Raw genomic sequence first — 12364 nt, 5'->3', positions numbered from 1 at the left:
GTTGGAAGACAAATCTCCGTCCCAGTCTCAGGTCTTTTGCAGACTCTGTCAGGTTTTCTTCCAGAATGGTCCTGTATTTGGCTCCCTCCATCTTCCTATCAATTTTAACCATATTCACTGTCCCTTCTGAAGAAAAGCAGGCCCAAACCATGATGCTGCCACCACCATGTTTGACTGTGGGGATGGTGTGTTGAGGGTGATGAGCTGTGCTGCTTTTACACCAAACATAACGTCTTGCTTTGTTGCCAAAAAGTTCGGTTTTGGTCTCATCTGACCAGAGCACCTTCTTCCATATGATTGGTGTGTCTCGTGGCAAACTTTTAACGACACTTTTTTGGGATATCTTTAAGTTTCCTCTTCCATAAAGGCCAGATTTGTGCAGTATACGACAGATTGTTGTCCTATGGACAGATTCCCCCACCTCAGCAGTTCATCCAGAGTGATTATGGGCCTGTAGGCTGCATCTCTGATCAGTTTTCTCCTTGTATGAGCTGAGAGTTTAGGGGGATGGCCCGATCTTGGTAGATTTCCAGTGGTCTGATACTCCTTCCATTTCAATATTATTGCTTGCACAGGGCTCCTTGGGATTTTTAAAGCGTGGGAAATCTTTTTGTATCAAATCCAGCTTTAAACTTCTCCACAACAGTATCTCGGACCGGCCCGGCGTGTTGCTCATTCTTCATGATGGTCTCCGCGCTTTAAACAGACCTCTGAGACTATCCCAGTGTAGGTGCATTCAAACAGAGACTTGATTACACACAGGTGGATTTCATTTATCATCGTAAGTCATTTACATCACTATTGAATTATTCAAAGATCCTCACTGAACTTCTGGACAGTTTGCTGGTAAAGGGGCTGAATAATTTTGCATACCCACTTTTTCATTTTTTATTTGTTAAAAAAGTTGAAAATATCTAAGTGTGTTCCACTTCATGTCCCACTTATTGTTGCTGCTTCACAAGAAATTAGTTTTATATCTTGAAGTCTGAAATGTGGCAAAAGGTCACAAAGTTCAAGGGGGCCCAAATAGTTTTGGGCTTCAGAACACCCGTGACCCTACTGATGATAAGGGGTGCAGATAATGGATGGATGGATGGTAATATTTGTCTTTGGTTTGAAAAACAATACTCACTCTTCATATATTCTTAATCCTCTGCACAGAATGCTGATATTACTACCGCACTGTTGAGACTGTCCTTCGAGGCTGTTTTTATAAATAGTATATCCGTCAGAATAATGTATGGCAAATGTCCTTATATTTTTCCACATCCCCCCCAAAAAATCCCATAATGGTCCTAAATAGGGGAATGTCTGTAGTTTCGATTGTAGATTTCAGTGTTTCAAAGCAAGTTACTGGTTTAGTAATTTAATTGTCCCAAGGGTACAGAAAAAGTGAATAAACAAATGCACGAAAAATGGATGGATTGAAGGTTAGTAATGAAAAGTGATAACTAATACAATATACTATAACTTAATGAATTTCCATTGACATAAATGAGTTTAAAAACTATGTTTAAAAAATGAATAAATGCTAGCAGTCCTCTTTGATAAGTTAGGTGGGTCATATTTAAGCCTCATTCTATATTTCTATCAAAAATCTTTGGCTTCAAGTGTTTTCACTTTACAATGACGTTCAGTAAAACATTTATATTTGGTAGTGCAAATAAACCCTCAAAGGATTAACCAAAATAAATGTGGACAAACAGTGAAGGAATCCTGTAAAATCAGATTGAAAAGGAGCAAAGCAACACATCAGTTAGCTTTCCTCTTCTTGGTACGGAACCGCTTCTGCCTTTGTTTGTAGAGATGACGGAAGTTGATAAAAAGTCCTGAAAAAGAAACAGATTTCACTTTATGATTCTTCTTACAGACATTCGACTTATGTAAAACGGTAGATGGGAAACATTTTTTTCGGGATGTCGAAAAATATCCGGAAATTGCTGTTAGTTAGATTTTGTATTTGCTTGCAGCTTTTTCCGAGTACAGGACATTACTGTAGTGCTTCTTCCCGCTGCTACCGGCGTGTGGCGCTGTGAATTGTCACCCAGCATCCACCCCGAAGAAGAAATCTGGCTTCCTCTTACTGGTTCATGTGTAAACATACCATACTGCATCTCCAGCGCTCTAAGAACTTTGACATTTTTATTGTTTAATTTCTCGTGCATCCATTCAATATGGTGATTGTAAAGTGTAAACAAGAGGCAAGACATTTCTATTGAAATGAAAGTGGAATAAGAAAGGTTGGTGCGGTTGAGAAAATGGTCGGAACGCTTTTTTTGCTGACACTGTTTACCACGGTGGAGGACTTCTTGAAACGCGAGTTCCAAGGGGAAATCAAACCTCACTTTATTTATCTTTATAGAGATTGTTATTTTATGAAGTGTTTATTTTGTTAGTACAAAACAATACAGGTTACTTATACAAGCCTTAAACATACTTACATAATACTTAAACATACATTCGGCACAAAATATAGCACTGGAGCAACTTACAAACAAATTCAACTTACGAACGATCGTCCGAAAGTAGGGCAGGGTCTGTATTGCATTTGTTTTAAAGGATTGAGCTTACCTAGAAACATAAACGCCAGGTACACATACAGGATGTAAGAGAAGTTTAGAAAGGTGCCGATGGCCTCGGGCAGAGGACTGCTCAGCACGTTGCTTTTGTCAAAGATTGGGATGGACTGTATCACAGCGACAGCTGATTGGAAGAGACAGACAGGCTCGTTTACATTTTGTCATTGATCAACTACCAGAATCTTCTGAAACGTACCTTCGGCTATAACACCCAACGGGTAAAGAGGTATCCAGAGGGAATAACGCAACCACGTCAGGATTTTCCACTCAGTGTTAAAGCATCCAAGCATGTAGAATGGATACCTGCAAAAAAAAAAAAAAAAAAAACCTTGTTAGCATTTACATTAAAAGGTGGGGTGCGTCGTTTGAGGTGTCCTCAAAAAGATTAAAATGAGGGATTTTCTTTATTAAGTAGGTGTTAAAAATGAGTTCAAGGAGCCCTTATGCTTTCCTTATGTTTAGACGCGTTCTAAGGGATGCCAAGGAACCTGTATGACACGGCAGGGGTAAACCAATGAAAGCTGTCGGGCCCTGCTGTTGAACAGAGTGTGTTGTGTCACCCTGACCCGAGTGACACGGCCGCTTTCTCGTGTCCCGTTTCATCTGGAGGGACGAAAGCATGACTAACTTGGGTGCCGAGGTGCTTAACTTGTTTGGGCATTTGGGTTGGCCATGGTCCAAAAGATTTTGTGTGTGTTTTTTGCTACTTTTTCCCTTTTTTTGTGAATATGTTTGTCTTGCTGTCGGTCACCCCTCTCGAGGGATATGACCAGGGTAGATAGATAGATACTTGGCAAGAATAAACACGTAATGACAAAGTGCAGGGAAGTATAAACTTTGTTCTGGTACTTTAAACTGGAAGTCAGTCCAAAATATTCCCTAAAAATCTTGCGTCGTATGTGCATACGAGTCTTGTTAAAAAATAACTTTTTTTATCCATTTCCATTTGAGGCTTACTGTCAAGAGATGACATCACAGTTGCTCAAGGTTCAACAAATGGCCAATTATGGTTCTGCATCAGATAGCGGGTTAATCATTATTGGTCATTTACTGAATTGAGGGGAACTTCAGCAGAATCAGATTATTCCCCCTTCCTTCAATTTTTCTTTTTACTCTTGAAAAGATGGTAAGGGATTCCAAATCCTCAAGCCACACCCCCTCTGCATTACCAACCAGCTGGAAGCAAATGTGGAAGGGAATAAACCAATTATATATGTTTATGTTGTGTTATGGAAGGTAAATTTCAACAGAGAGCAGTGCGAGAAAAATTACAAAAAAAAGTGGTTTCTGTGAAGACGAGGAAGAATAACAAATCAAATTTATTTGTAAAGCACTTTAAGCAAAAAAATGCCACTCAATTCTGTATAAAAGCATCTAACATACAACAAGACAGTAAAATCCCCACCACAAGATCCAGCTTCTTGATTTCGCTCAAAATGTACCAGATCAATGATTTGACTTTAAAATGTACAAATTTTCCTTCCAGGGGTGTGGGCACAATATCCTTTGTTTCTGTATCTGATACATACTTGAAAAATATGTATAATCAAAGAATTCTTGTCACTTTGTAGAAGCTACTTTTTTCCAACTAGTGTGTATGTTTTGAGTTAGGTTCTTACTCTTAATAATACAATGTTTGGTTACTCTGCTTGCTTTCAGGGAGCAATTTAAAAAAAAAAAAAAACATATCCAAGATTTAGGAACAAAAATTTTCATAGAATCAGAGCTGCCATCCAAGATAATATTTCAGAATGTAGTAAAAATGAGTTCTCAGACAATGTTATCATTTGAAGGCACACCATCAACATTTGAATATATAAATGAGCGTAGCTTGATTTTTTTCCCCCCCTTAATTTACATGGAAAATGCATACAGTGCTACCTCTGCTGGCGAATTTAATTGGTTTGTAACCTAAAATGTTTGCAATTATAGATAGATAGATAGATAGATAGATACTTTGTTCATCCCCGAAGGGAAATTCACATTTCCAGCAGCATCCCTGAGCTGAGAACAATCGAGAACAATCGAAAATAACACGGGAGCTGCTGGAGTGGCTGCCATTCGTGACGGCGCCGGAAGAAAAGATTCAATTTGAATCATTTACAAACAAACAAACAATAGGCACCTTTTGAATGATCCAATGGTTTTAACGGCTTTTGACGACCCTTCGGAAATGCGCTACCAGATGTCATCATAATGAGCAATAGCCCGACTTATCAAAGGTTTTTTGGGTGATTTATCTCCACAACTTCCAAAACTACATGAAATTTTGCCAAAATGTCTACGAGCTGTTGAAATGATGGCCGCATCCTCTTCCTTGTTGTCTCTGAACTTCTCCTGCAGGGCTGTGTGCTTTCATACCTTTATTATTTGCTTTGTTTTGATGGCGAGTAAAAGTATCTTACTCTTCTCCTTGTCTTTTGTGGGGTCCTTTGTGAATGCTAGCTCTTCAAGGGGTACCATACAATAGACTGTTTACAACGCGGGAAAGAAGACACAGAGCATACCGGGATTCACGCTTACGTAACATGTTGCCAGGTAGAATCCTGGGATCGGTGAATGGCAGCGCGTACTGTATTTTTGACTTTGTATCCTGAAACACCTTTAACTATAGGGAAATATTTTCCTGTTCAGGTATTTAGTAACAATACTTTTGTATGTGGAGATATTTGTTAGTAGAGGTACCACTGTATTTTGTAATTTGCTCTAAACTAACGTAGTAAACTACAAAAATAAATGGATTTTGTAATCAGATGTTTGCTTACCAGTGAGTCAGTGGAGGCATCGTAGAAATATATCATTAAAAAAATGTTTAGGAATTTCTCACTGTTAATTATAACGATCACCATCACAATTTTGGGGTTTCTTTAATCACAATCGCAGAGTTTTCAAATTATATGATGAATATTATGAATACAATTGGTATGTAACGTCTTACTGTGCTGAGCGTCTGAAGACGTTGAGTGAAGTATGCAATGGTCTTGATAGTGAGACAGAGTATTTTGATTTGGCGTATACCTCAGCCCCAAACAAAAGAACTATCCATCCATCGATTATCTGCACCGCTTATCCTCAGGACAGTCACGGGGGTGCTGGAGCCTATCCCAGCTATCTCCGGGCAGTGGGCAGGGGACACCTGGAACTGGTTGCCAGCCAGTCGCAGGGCACACAGAGACACACTTGCTCATTCACACCTAGGGACAATTTAGACATGCCGATTAACCTTGACATGCATGTGGGAGGAAACCGGAATGCTAGGAGGAAACCTACGCAAGCACAGGGAGAACATGCAAACTCCACACAGGAAGGTTCGATCCCATGACCTCAGGACTGTGCCACAGACGTGCTAACCACTCAATAGAACTGCCTACAATAGAACTAGTGATACTAATCGTAAGCTAACATCAAGTCATTTTTTTCTCATTGCATTCTTTTTTTTCCACATTTGTGGATTACCCATCAATTGCTACTTTTTCAAAATGTGCAGTGCACAAACTTCATTTATAAGTTAATAGGTTGATTTATTTGTAAATCTGACTGTGCCTCACCAGACACGAACTTTATCGCACGACAGTTGCTTACTGAACTAAAAAGTTGAGCCCTAAAACTATTGAGCATTAAAAAAAAAAAAACCTTACCTGAATATTTCAATTGCACTCCAAAGATAGAAAACAAAGAAGACCACCGACTTATTCTGCATTTCCTCCAAAGAACCAAAAATTATGAAGAGAATGAAATTCCGGCCAAGCACCTGTTAAAGAAAATCAAGGATTTTTTCAAAACAAATCTTACCACAGTACCGCAAAGATTGTGAGACGGACCTGGATTAAAGTCGGAACCACGCCAGTCTTGACCACACCAAAAGCGGCGTTGAGGACCTCGACCACTGCCAGGATTTGGCAGAAAAACATGACGCCGGAGATGGTGTGGAAAGTGTCGTAAAAAGAATCTGAAATGGGAATCGTTAAAGAGTCTGTCGAGCGAGGAGTAGGTGCACACTCAGCGCTCACCTTGACCAAACATCAGGAGGCGAATGGTCATGTTGACAAAAATCCACGAAAAGCCGAAAAACTGCACTAGGTTGTACGTAAACAGAAATACAGTTTTCAGACTGATGAACCCTGAAATACAAAAAGTTAGCGGTGACAATTTGCAAAATTCAGGTAATCACAAATTTAGGATCTCGCTTACCTTCATCATTTTGCACCGAAAGCTTCTGTAAGTGCCTTTTTTGCTCCTGTGCCAAGTACAAAACAGTTTTTTTACCGTAGTGTTTCATTTTTCAAATGACAAGTTGAGTTTGTTCCATGACCAAACGTGTAAAACAATTTGTGCTTGAATTAAGTGAATGTTGTTCAACCAGTGAGCTGTGAGACCTTGTCTAGTGTGCCATTAGAAATTGCCCAATTTTATCTTAGTCATAAATCAAAATAAGACTCATAGGGCTGTACAGACAATACACATACACCATCAACATTAAATACACGTGTGTATTAATCCTAGATTTAAACACTTCCACTGAGGTTGCAAATCAAATCTCATAGGGCAGATCATTCACAGCACCAGGACCCAAATGGAGAATGCTATCAAACCTGCAGATTTCTTCTTGGCTCTTGAGATCACTGATTGACTAGCATTTTCCAAGGGAAGTTTCCAAGCAGGGATATAGGGGGAAATTATACATATAATATAGGTCTGGCACGCGTCTGAAGAGCTGGATGACGCTTTGCATCAAAACCAACGGCGACCATGTGATAAAGGTGCCTTATCTGAGTCAGATCAGGAGGAGTTTGAACCCAATAAAAACATTTTTTGGTTCCACAGGCAAATAGATTTCTCATTTTAAGTACTTTTGTTTAATAGAAAAAAAACAAGATGAAATTACAACAAAAATTCAAAAACAGGTTAAAAATGTAGGAAAATCTGATTATAGCAAACTTATTAAACAAAATTAATAACCTGCATTATTTCCTAAGCCCCGGTGAGTGAAAATCAAAATTATTTCAGCTTACAAAAAAATACAAACATGTAATCGCTGCAAATAATTATTTTTGTAAATATATTCGATGGAAAGTGTTCCCAGATTCTTATGGTGAAAATAATTGTTGCCTGGCTTTAAAAAGGTTGAGTAAACGCTGAATTAAACCAATTAAAATTGCTTATTCAGTCCTAATTTTATCAAACCCTTAACAATAGAAAAAAAGATAATATTTGATAAAATTAACTAGAAACAGGAGTGGGCCCCTTTTTTTAGTAAGGGAGTTTTCTACCCAAAGCCGGCCCACTTACGGGAAGAGTTTGAATAAATGGAACAGCAGGGAGCTCTTATGGTGGATTTTTCAATTGGGAAGAAATTCGTGTATATGTTGTAAAGTTAACAAAAAAAACTTTATTATTTTAATGCAAAAGAAAATAATATAAAGATTCTGATATAGTTGAAAACATATTTACCTATGTACGGTATTAATTCAAAATCAAAATTGCATTTGCCTTCCCACCAGATTGTTCGGCTTTACACTTAACTGTTATAACTCTTATGAAGTAGTTTCACTACACATATCTGAAGTAGGCTACTTAAAACATCAAAATCCTCCTAAGCACTGGTTTCTGTTGATGGCAATGCCATTGTCTATAGACATGAGGATTTCCTTTTCAGTGTACATCAGACTGAAGGCCTGCAAAGGTTCCTGAGAAAGTGAGCTTCTTAGCCTAGTTTTTACCCATTTTAAAGCAGAAAAGCTCTTCTCACATGCAACCCGAGGACAGGAAAGAGTCAATAGGAACTTATATTCCAGCCCATTCACATGGCAGGAATCTTTGAGGAGATTATACTGTGAGAGGACATGCCTTTTCTTTTTGCTTCTTTTTTCCAGCATTTTTCCTCTCGTTTTTTACATTTTTCCTAATTTTCCATCCCTTTCCTCAATTTCTTTGTATTGTTTTGAGTCTTCAAGCTTTTTTCCTTACTTTTTCCTTTGATTTTTTCGCTCTTTTTTTTTCTTATTTTTTTTTTCTTCTGTCGTTTCCTTTTTCATTGTTATTTTTTTTCTTTATCAACTTTCTATAAAAGTAATTGTTTGCATTATGTAACATAATATGTTTTAATATATGGATAAAAGTAACAAAAACAAGCTGAAGAGCTAAAATACCCGACTCTTATTAGTGAGCCGAGTCGAAAGAGCCGCTTCTTCAAAAGTTCCCATTACAACGAGCTTATTTGAGTGAGGAGCTACCAGGTAGAATCAGTTAACAGCCAAATACTGTAAACAAACACGTGGCACAACACAAAACCAAGGAAACACAGGACAGATGACAGGCAGAAAGTGCAAGAAGACTGAAATTAATGATACAGTCCTCCTTTTAATAAGTTTTTCCCTGGCTATTTTGACTCCAACTAGAACCTTTCTGCCCTCCATCGTACTTGATTCATATCATTCACACTGTTCTGAGTTAATTTTACCACTAGATAGATACTTTATTCATCCCCGCAGGGAAATTCACATTTCCAGCAGCATCCCTTCGCTGAGAACAATACAATAATAAAGCAAAAGGAATACAATATACAAATACCCAATGTGAAGTGCTAATACCCAATGTAGCGTGTTCTATAGAGTATCTAGATAGTCCTACACAGAATACATATTGCAATAAAATTAGGTAATATGCAATGTATGGGGTGTGGTTTAATGTGGGCCTTTACTCCGCCGGGTGGAGTTAAAGATACAGAAAATAGGAGTGGTGTTGGGCCAAACCAACTTAAAATTTGTGTGGGGAGAATTCCTTATAATCTTCATTGGATCTGAGCGTTCACACAAAGTCTGTGAGCGTCGCTTGAAACCACGGTGAGCAACATCGATCCCGGGTGTGGCAGCCAAATCTTTAGGAAATATGTTGAATGCTAAATTATTTTTCACATTTGAATTCATCGACTAATGTACTATTGAAAATATTGTACGGCCCAAAAATATCAGTGGTTTTTACAACAACTTTCACATAATATTTCCCCCTTTTTTTAAAGTATCTTTTGTTACATAATACTAACATTTTTGGGGGATTTATTTATTTAGTCGCACAATACAAAAATGTATTAAATCACACTTTAGTGAAAGTACATTGTTGGCACAAGATTGACTTGATATATTTAGAAATTATTTGAATGCAACCTAAGACCAATCAAATAGACCCCCCCCAAAAAACAAAAAACGTCTTTTTTCTTTCTTGTTCTGGACCGCCTTCTTTTTCCTCTGCTTTTTTTAATCACTCTTTTCTTATTTTTTTCTCATTTGTTTACTTTTTCCTTAGCTTTTTACTGCTTTCGTTCTCTTCAATTTTTTTTCTCCTTTTATTTTTTTTCCTGCTTCATGTTTCTTTTCTCTTTCCCCTTTTTCTGTTTCTTTTTTTTTTTTTTTAGCTTTTTACTTCTTTTTCTATTTTGTCTTCTTTTTTGCTTTGACCACCAACACCCCCTTAAGTATTTTTTTGCATAATGTTAATATATAAATATTAAAGCAACAAAAACATTTTGAAGAGCCGTTTGGAAGCCAAAAAACTGGCTGCATTAACCCTGCATTTAACATTTGGCTATATTTAGTGAGCTGAGCTGAAAGACATGGTCCTCAAAAAAACTTTACTGACTTTACTCAACTTCGTGCAACTTCGACATTAACTTCAAAATACTGCATTTAAAACACACCAGCAAGGGAACCAGTGTCATTTTTACCTGCATGCACTGTAATTTAAGATAAATTTGCTACTGAATTCTCAATTTGAGCCCTGCTTTTTAAGCTTTGTAAAGATTTTTTTGGCGCGTGCACAACGGTCTGGGCACTCCGGAATTGCACATTCTCGCAGCTCAGAGGGAGCATCGGTTGGAGTTGCGCTGAATGTGGCCGAATAGCAGACTACAGAATGAATGCACGAGTATGTGTAAGTCACAGATGCATGTTAAAATTATTTTTCTCACTTAGCCAGCCCAAACTCCAACTTGACATGTGCCGGTCCTTCGGGAAATCTCCCTTTCTTCCTGATTAGCCACTCCAGCATTGACATTGTACATTCCATTATTTCCCATGGAAGTTACTTTGCCAAGTACATGAGTGTAATCCCTCTAAATTAATTGTTTTGTGAATTTGACATAGAGAAAGGAAAAAAACACTAAACTGAGATGTATGACAGCTATATTATGGGGTTGGACTTTCCGTCCTTCCCGTCAAAAAACTTCCGAAGAAAAAGATAAGGCTAGAAGCGAATATAATGTACACTAAAGAGAGATAACAAATTGATACATTAATGGGATTAAAGCAGGCCCTCAAAAGACATACTTCAAAGGTAACTTGATTCTCAAAATATGACCCCCCCCCCTCAAGTAAGGTGCAACAGGCCTGGTTTTCTCTGGCAGTCCGATTCATAGATGAAGACCAACACATATGAAACGGTTTCTCATAAGCCAAAGTAGTTGTGGCAGTTCACCTTTACCAAGAACTCCGTCTCAGCATCCGACTCATCCAGCCAGCGATCAAAATCCGGAGCCAAGAAGAGCGGCCTGCGTTCCTGTTTGGTCAACCTTGTCCACCAGCCTCGCTGCTCTTTTTTCAAGGTAATGGTCACCTGACGTTGTGTGGACTTGTAAGACACCTGCACACAGTATCCACCAGTTTTTTGAGTATCCGGACACATTTAAAAAGGGACCATCAGAGAGGCAATAACATACCTTTGTTTTTACAGGTGAAATGAACTCCAGGCTGAATTCGTACAGATTTTGACCTTTCGCACCGTGGCCCAGTGCTGTGCACACATAATATTCCATTTTTAATTTGCTCACGGCAACTCAGCAATGAAATGTCACCTTTAAAATGGAGGGCGTTATCCTGCACGTTGACGTCGATATCCTGCAGGGTGGAAAAAAGTGTAAGTGTTTTATATGGAAGTATGAGTAGCAATAACGCTATAGAAATAGGTGGAAACTTTTTATTTACTTTGATATAGAAATATGAAAGTAACCCCAGAAAAAAAAAAAAAAAAAAACTCAACTTGATTCGTTTGTTATTTCAACCCAATTACATTAGGTGCTGCCGCGCTTAATAGTACGGAAAAATGGCAGGTACAAGCTCACCTGAGTGTCAGTCAGTTCCACTCGAAGGTATATTTCTTCGTGGCGTTGTGCCCAGTAAACCAGTGGCGTCAATACCATAGTTGTTTAAATTTATGTCTGTTTGCTTCAAGTTCAACAAAAAAAAGTAATAAGTCTCATTCACTCATGCTAACCACTCAGCCAGAATACTAAACTAACAGACGCTCCTTCGTTATCTTCTTCGAGTTTAACGGCGGTTAGCATCCATCACTTTAATGCATTACCGCCCCCTATCATCACAGACAATCGTCATAGTTCCATCTGGTCAAAAAGTCCTGTGCTCCTCAAAAAAGATTCAAAAGAATCCTTCGTTGAGGCCTACTAACAGAGTCCAGCAATCCTTTAAGGAAAACTTATTTTTTTGCAGGGGTAGCGTTCCAAAAATGTCCCGAGATATCTATCAAATACTCCAGAACAACCCAATTTACAAGCTCCAGTATTTGTTTAAGGAATAAAAGTACTTTTCTTTGTAAAGATATTTTTTCACGAACAACTTCGGCGTGTCCATTTATAATTTATAATAATAATACCGTATGCGGCACAGGGGATGAGTGGTTAGCGTGTCCACGGCAGAGTTCTGAGGTCATTGGATCAAACCTTCCTGTGTGGAGTTTTCATATTCTCTCCATGCGTGCGTGGGTTTCCTCTGGGCTCT

At 38.3% G+C, this 12364-nt stretch overlaps 1 protein-coding gene across 2 annotated transcripts; it reads right to left on the bottom strand.

The window, feature by feature from the left end:
• Positions 1-1350: 1350 nt before the first annotated feature.
• hacd3 (3-hydroxyacyl-CoA dehydratase 3) lies at positions 1351-11909 on the bottom strand. Of its 2 annotated transcripts, none has more exons than XM_088340162.1 (11): positions 11692-11909; positions 11425-11467; positions 11290-11363; positions 11055-11213; positions 6771-6816; positions 6590-6700; positions 6401-6528; positions 6218-6330; positions 2776-2882; positions 2572-2703; positions 1351-1829 (listed from the first exon to the last, which is right to left on the bottom strand). In XM_088340162.1, the coding sequence occupies exons 1-11, from the start codon at positions 11767-11769 to the stop codon at positions 1753-1755; spliced, it is 1068 nt and encodes a 355-aa protein (XP_088196288.1). In that variant the 5' UTR covers positions 11770-11909; the 3' UTR covers positions 1351-1752. The 2 variants fall into 2 exon arrangements, with proteins under 2 accessions (XP_088196288.1, XP_088196287.1); XM_088340161.1 differs by having other exon boundaries at positions 11049-11213; positions 11692-11908.
• Positions 11910-12364: the final 455 nt, after the last annotated feature.

This window comes from Urocampus carinirostris, chromosome 7, assembly GCF_059441175.1.
Source record: "Urocampus carinirostris isolate Australia breed hairy pipefish chromosome 7, RoL_Ucar_1.0, whole genome shotgun sequence".
Taxonomy (NCBI): Eukaryota; Metazoa; Chordata; class Actinopteri; order Syngnathiformes; family Syngnathidae; genus Urocampus; species Urocampus carinirostris.
This window is presented reverse-complemented; position numbering and strand designations above follow the sequence as displayed.

Coding starts and splice junctions, on each gene's coding strand:
- hacd3 (XM_088340161.1), bottom strand. CDS start 11,769: ATGGTATTGACGCCACTGGTTTACTGGGCACAACGCCACGAAGAAATA. Junction 6,529..6,589: donor CCTCCTGATGTTTGGTCAAG/GTGAGCGCTGAG, acceptor TTCCCATTTCAG/ATTCTTTTTACGACACTTTC. Junction 2,883..6,217: donor AGTGCAATTGAAATATTCAG/GTAAGGTTTTTT, acceptor TTTTTTTTGCAG/GTATCCATTCTACATGCTTG.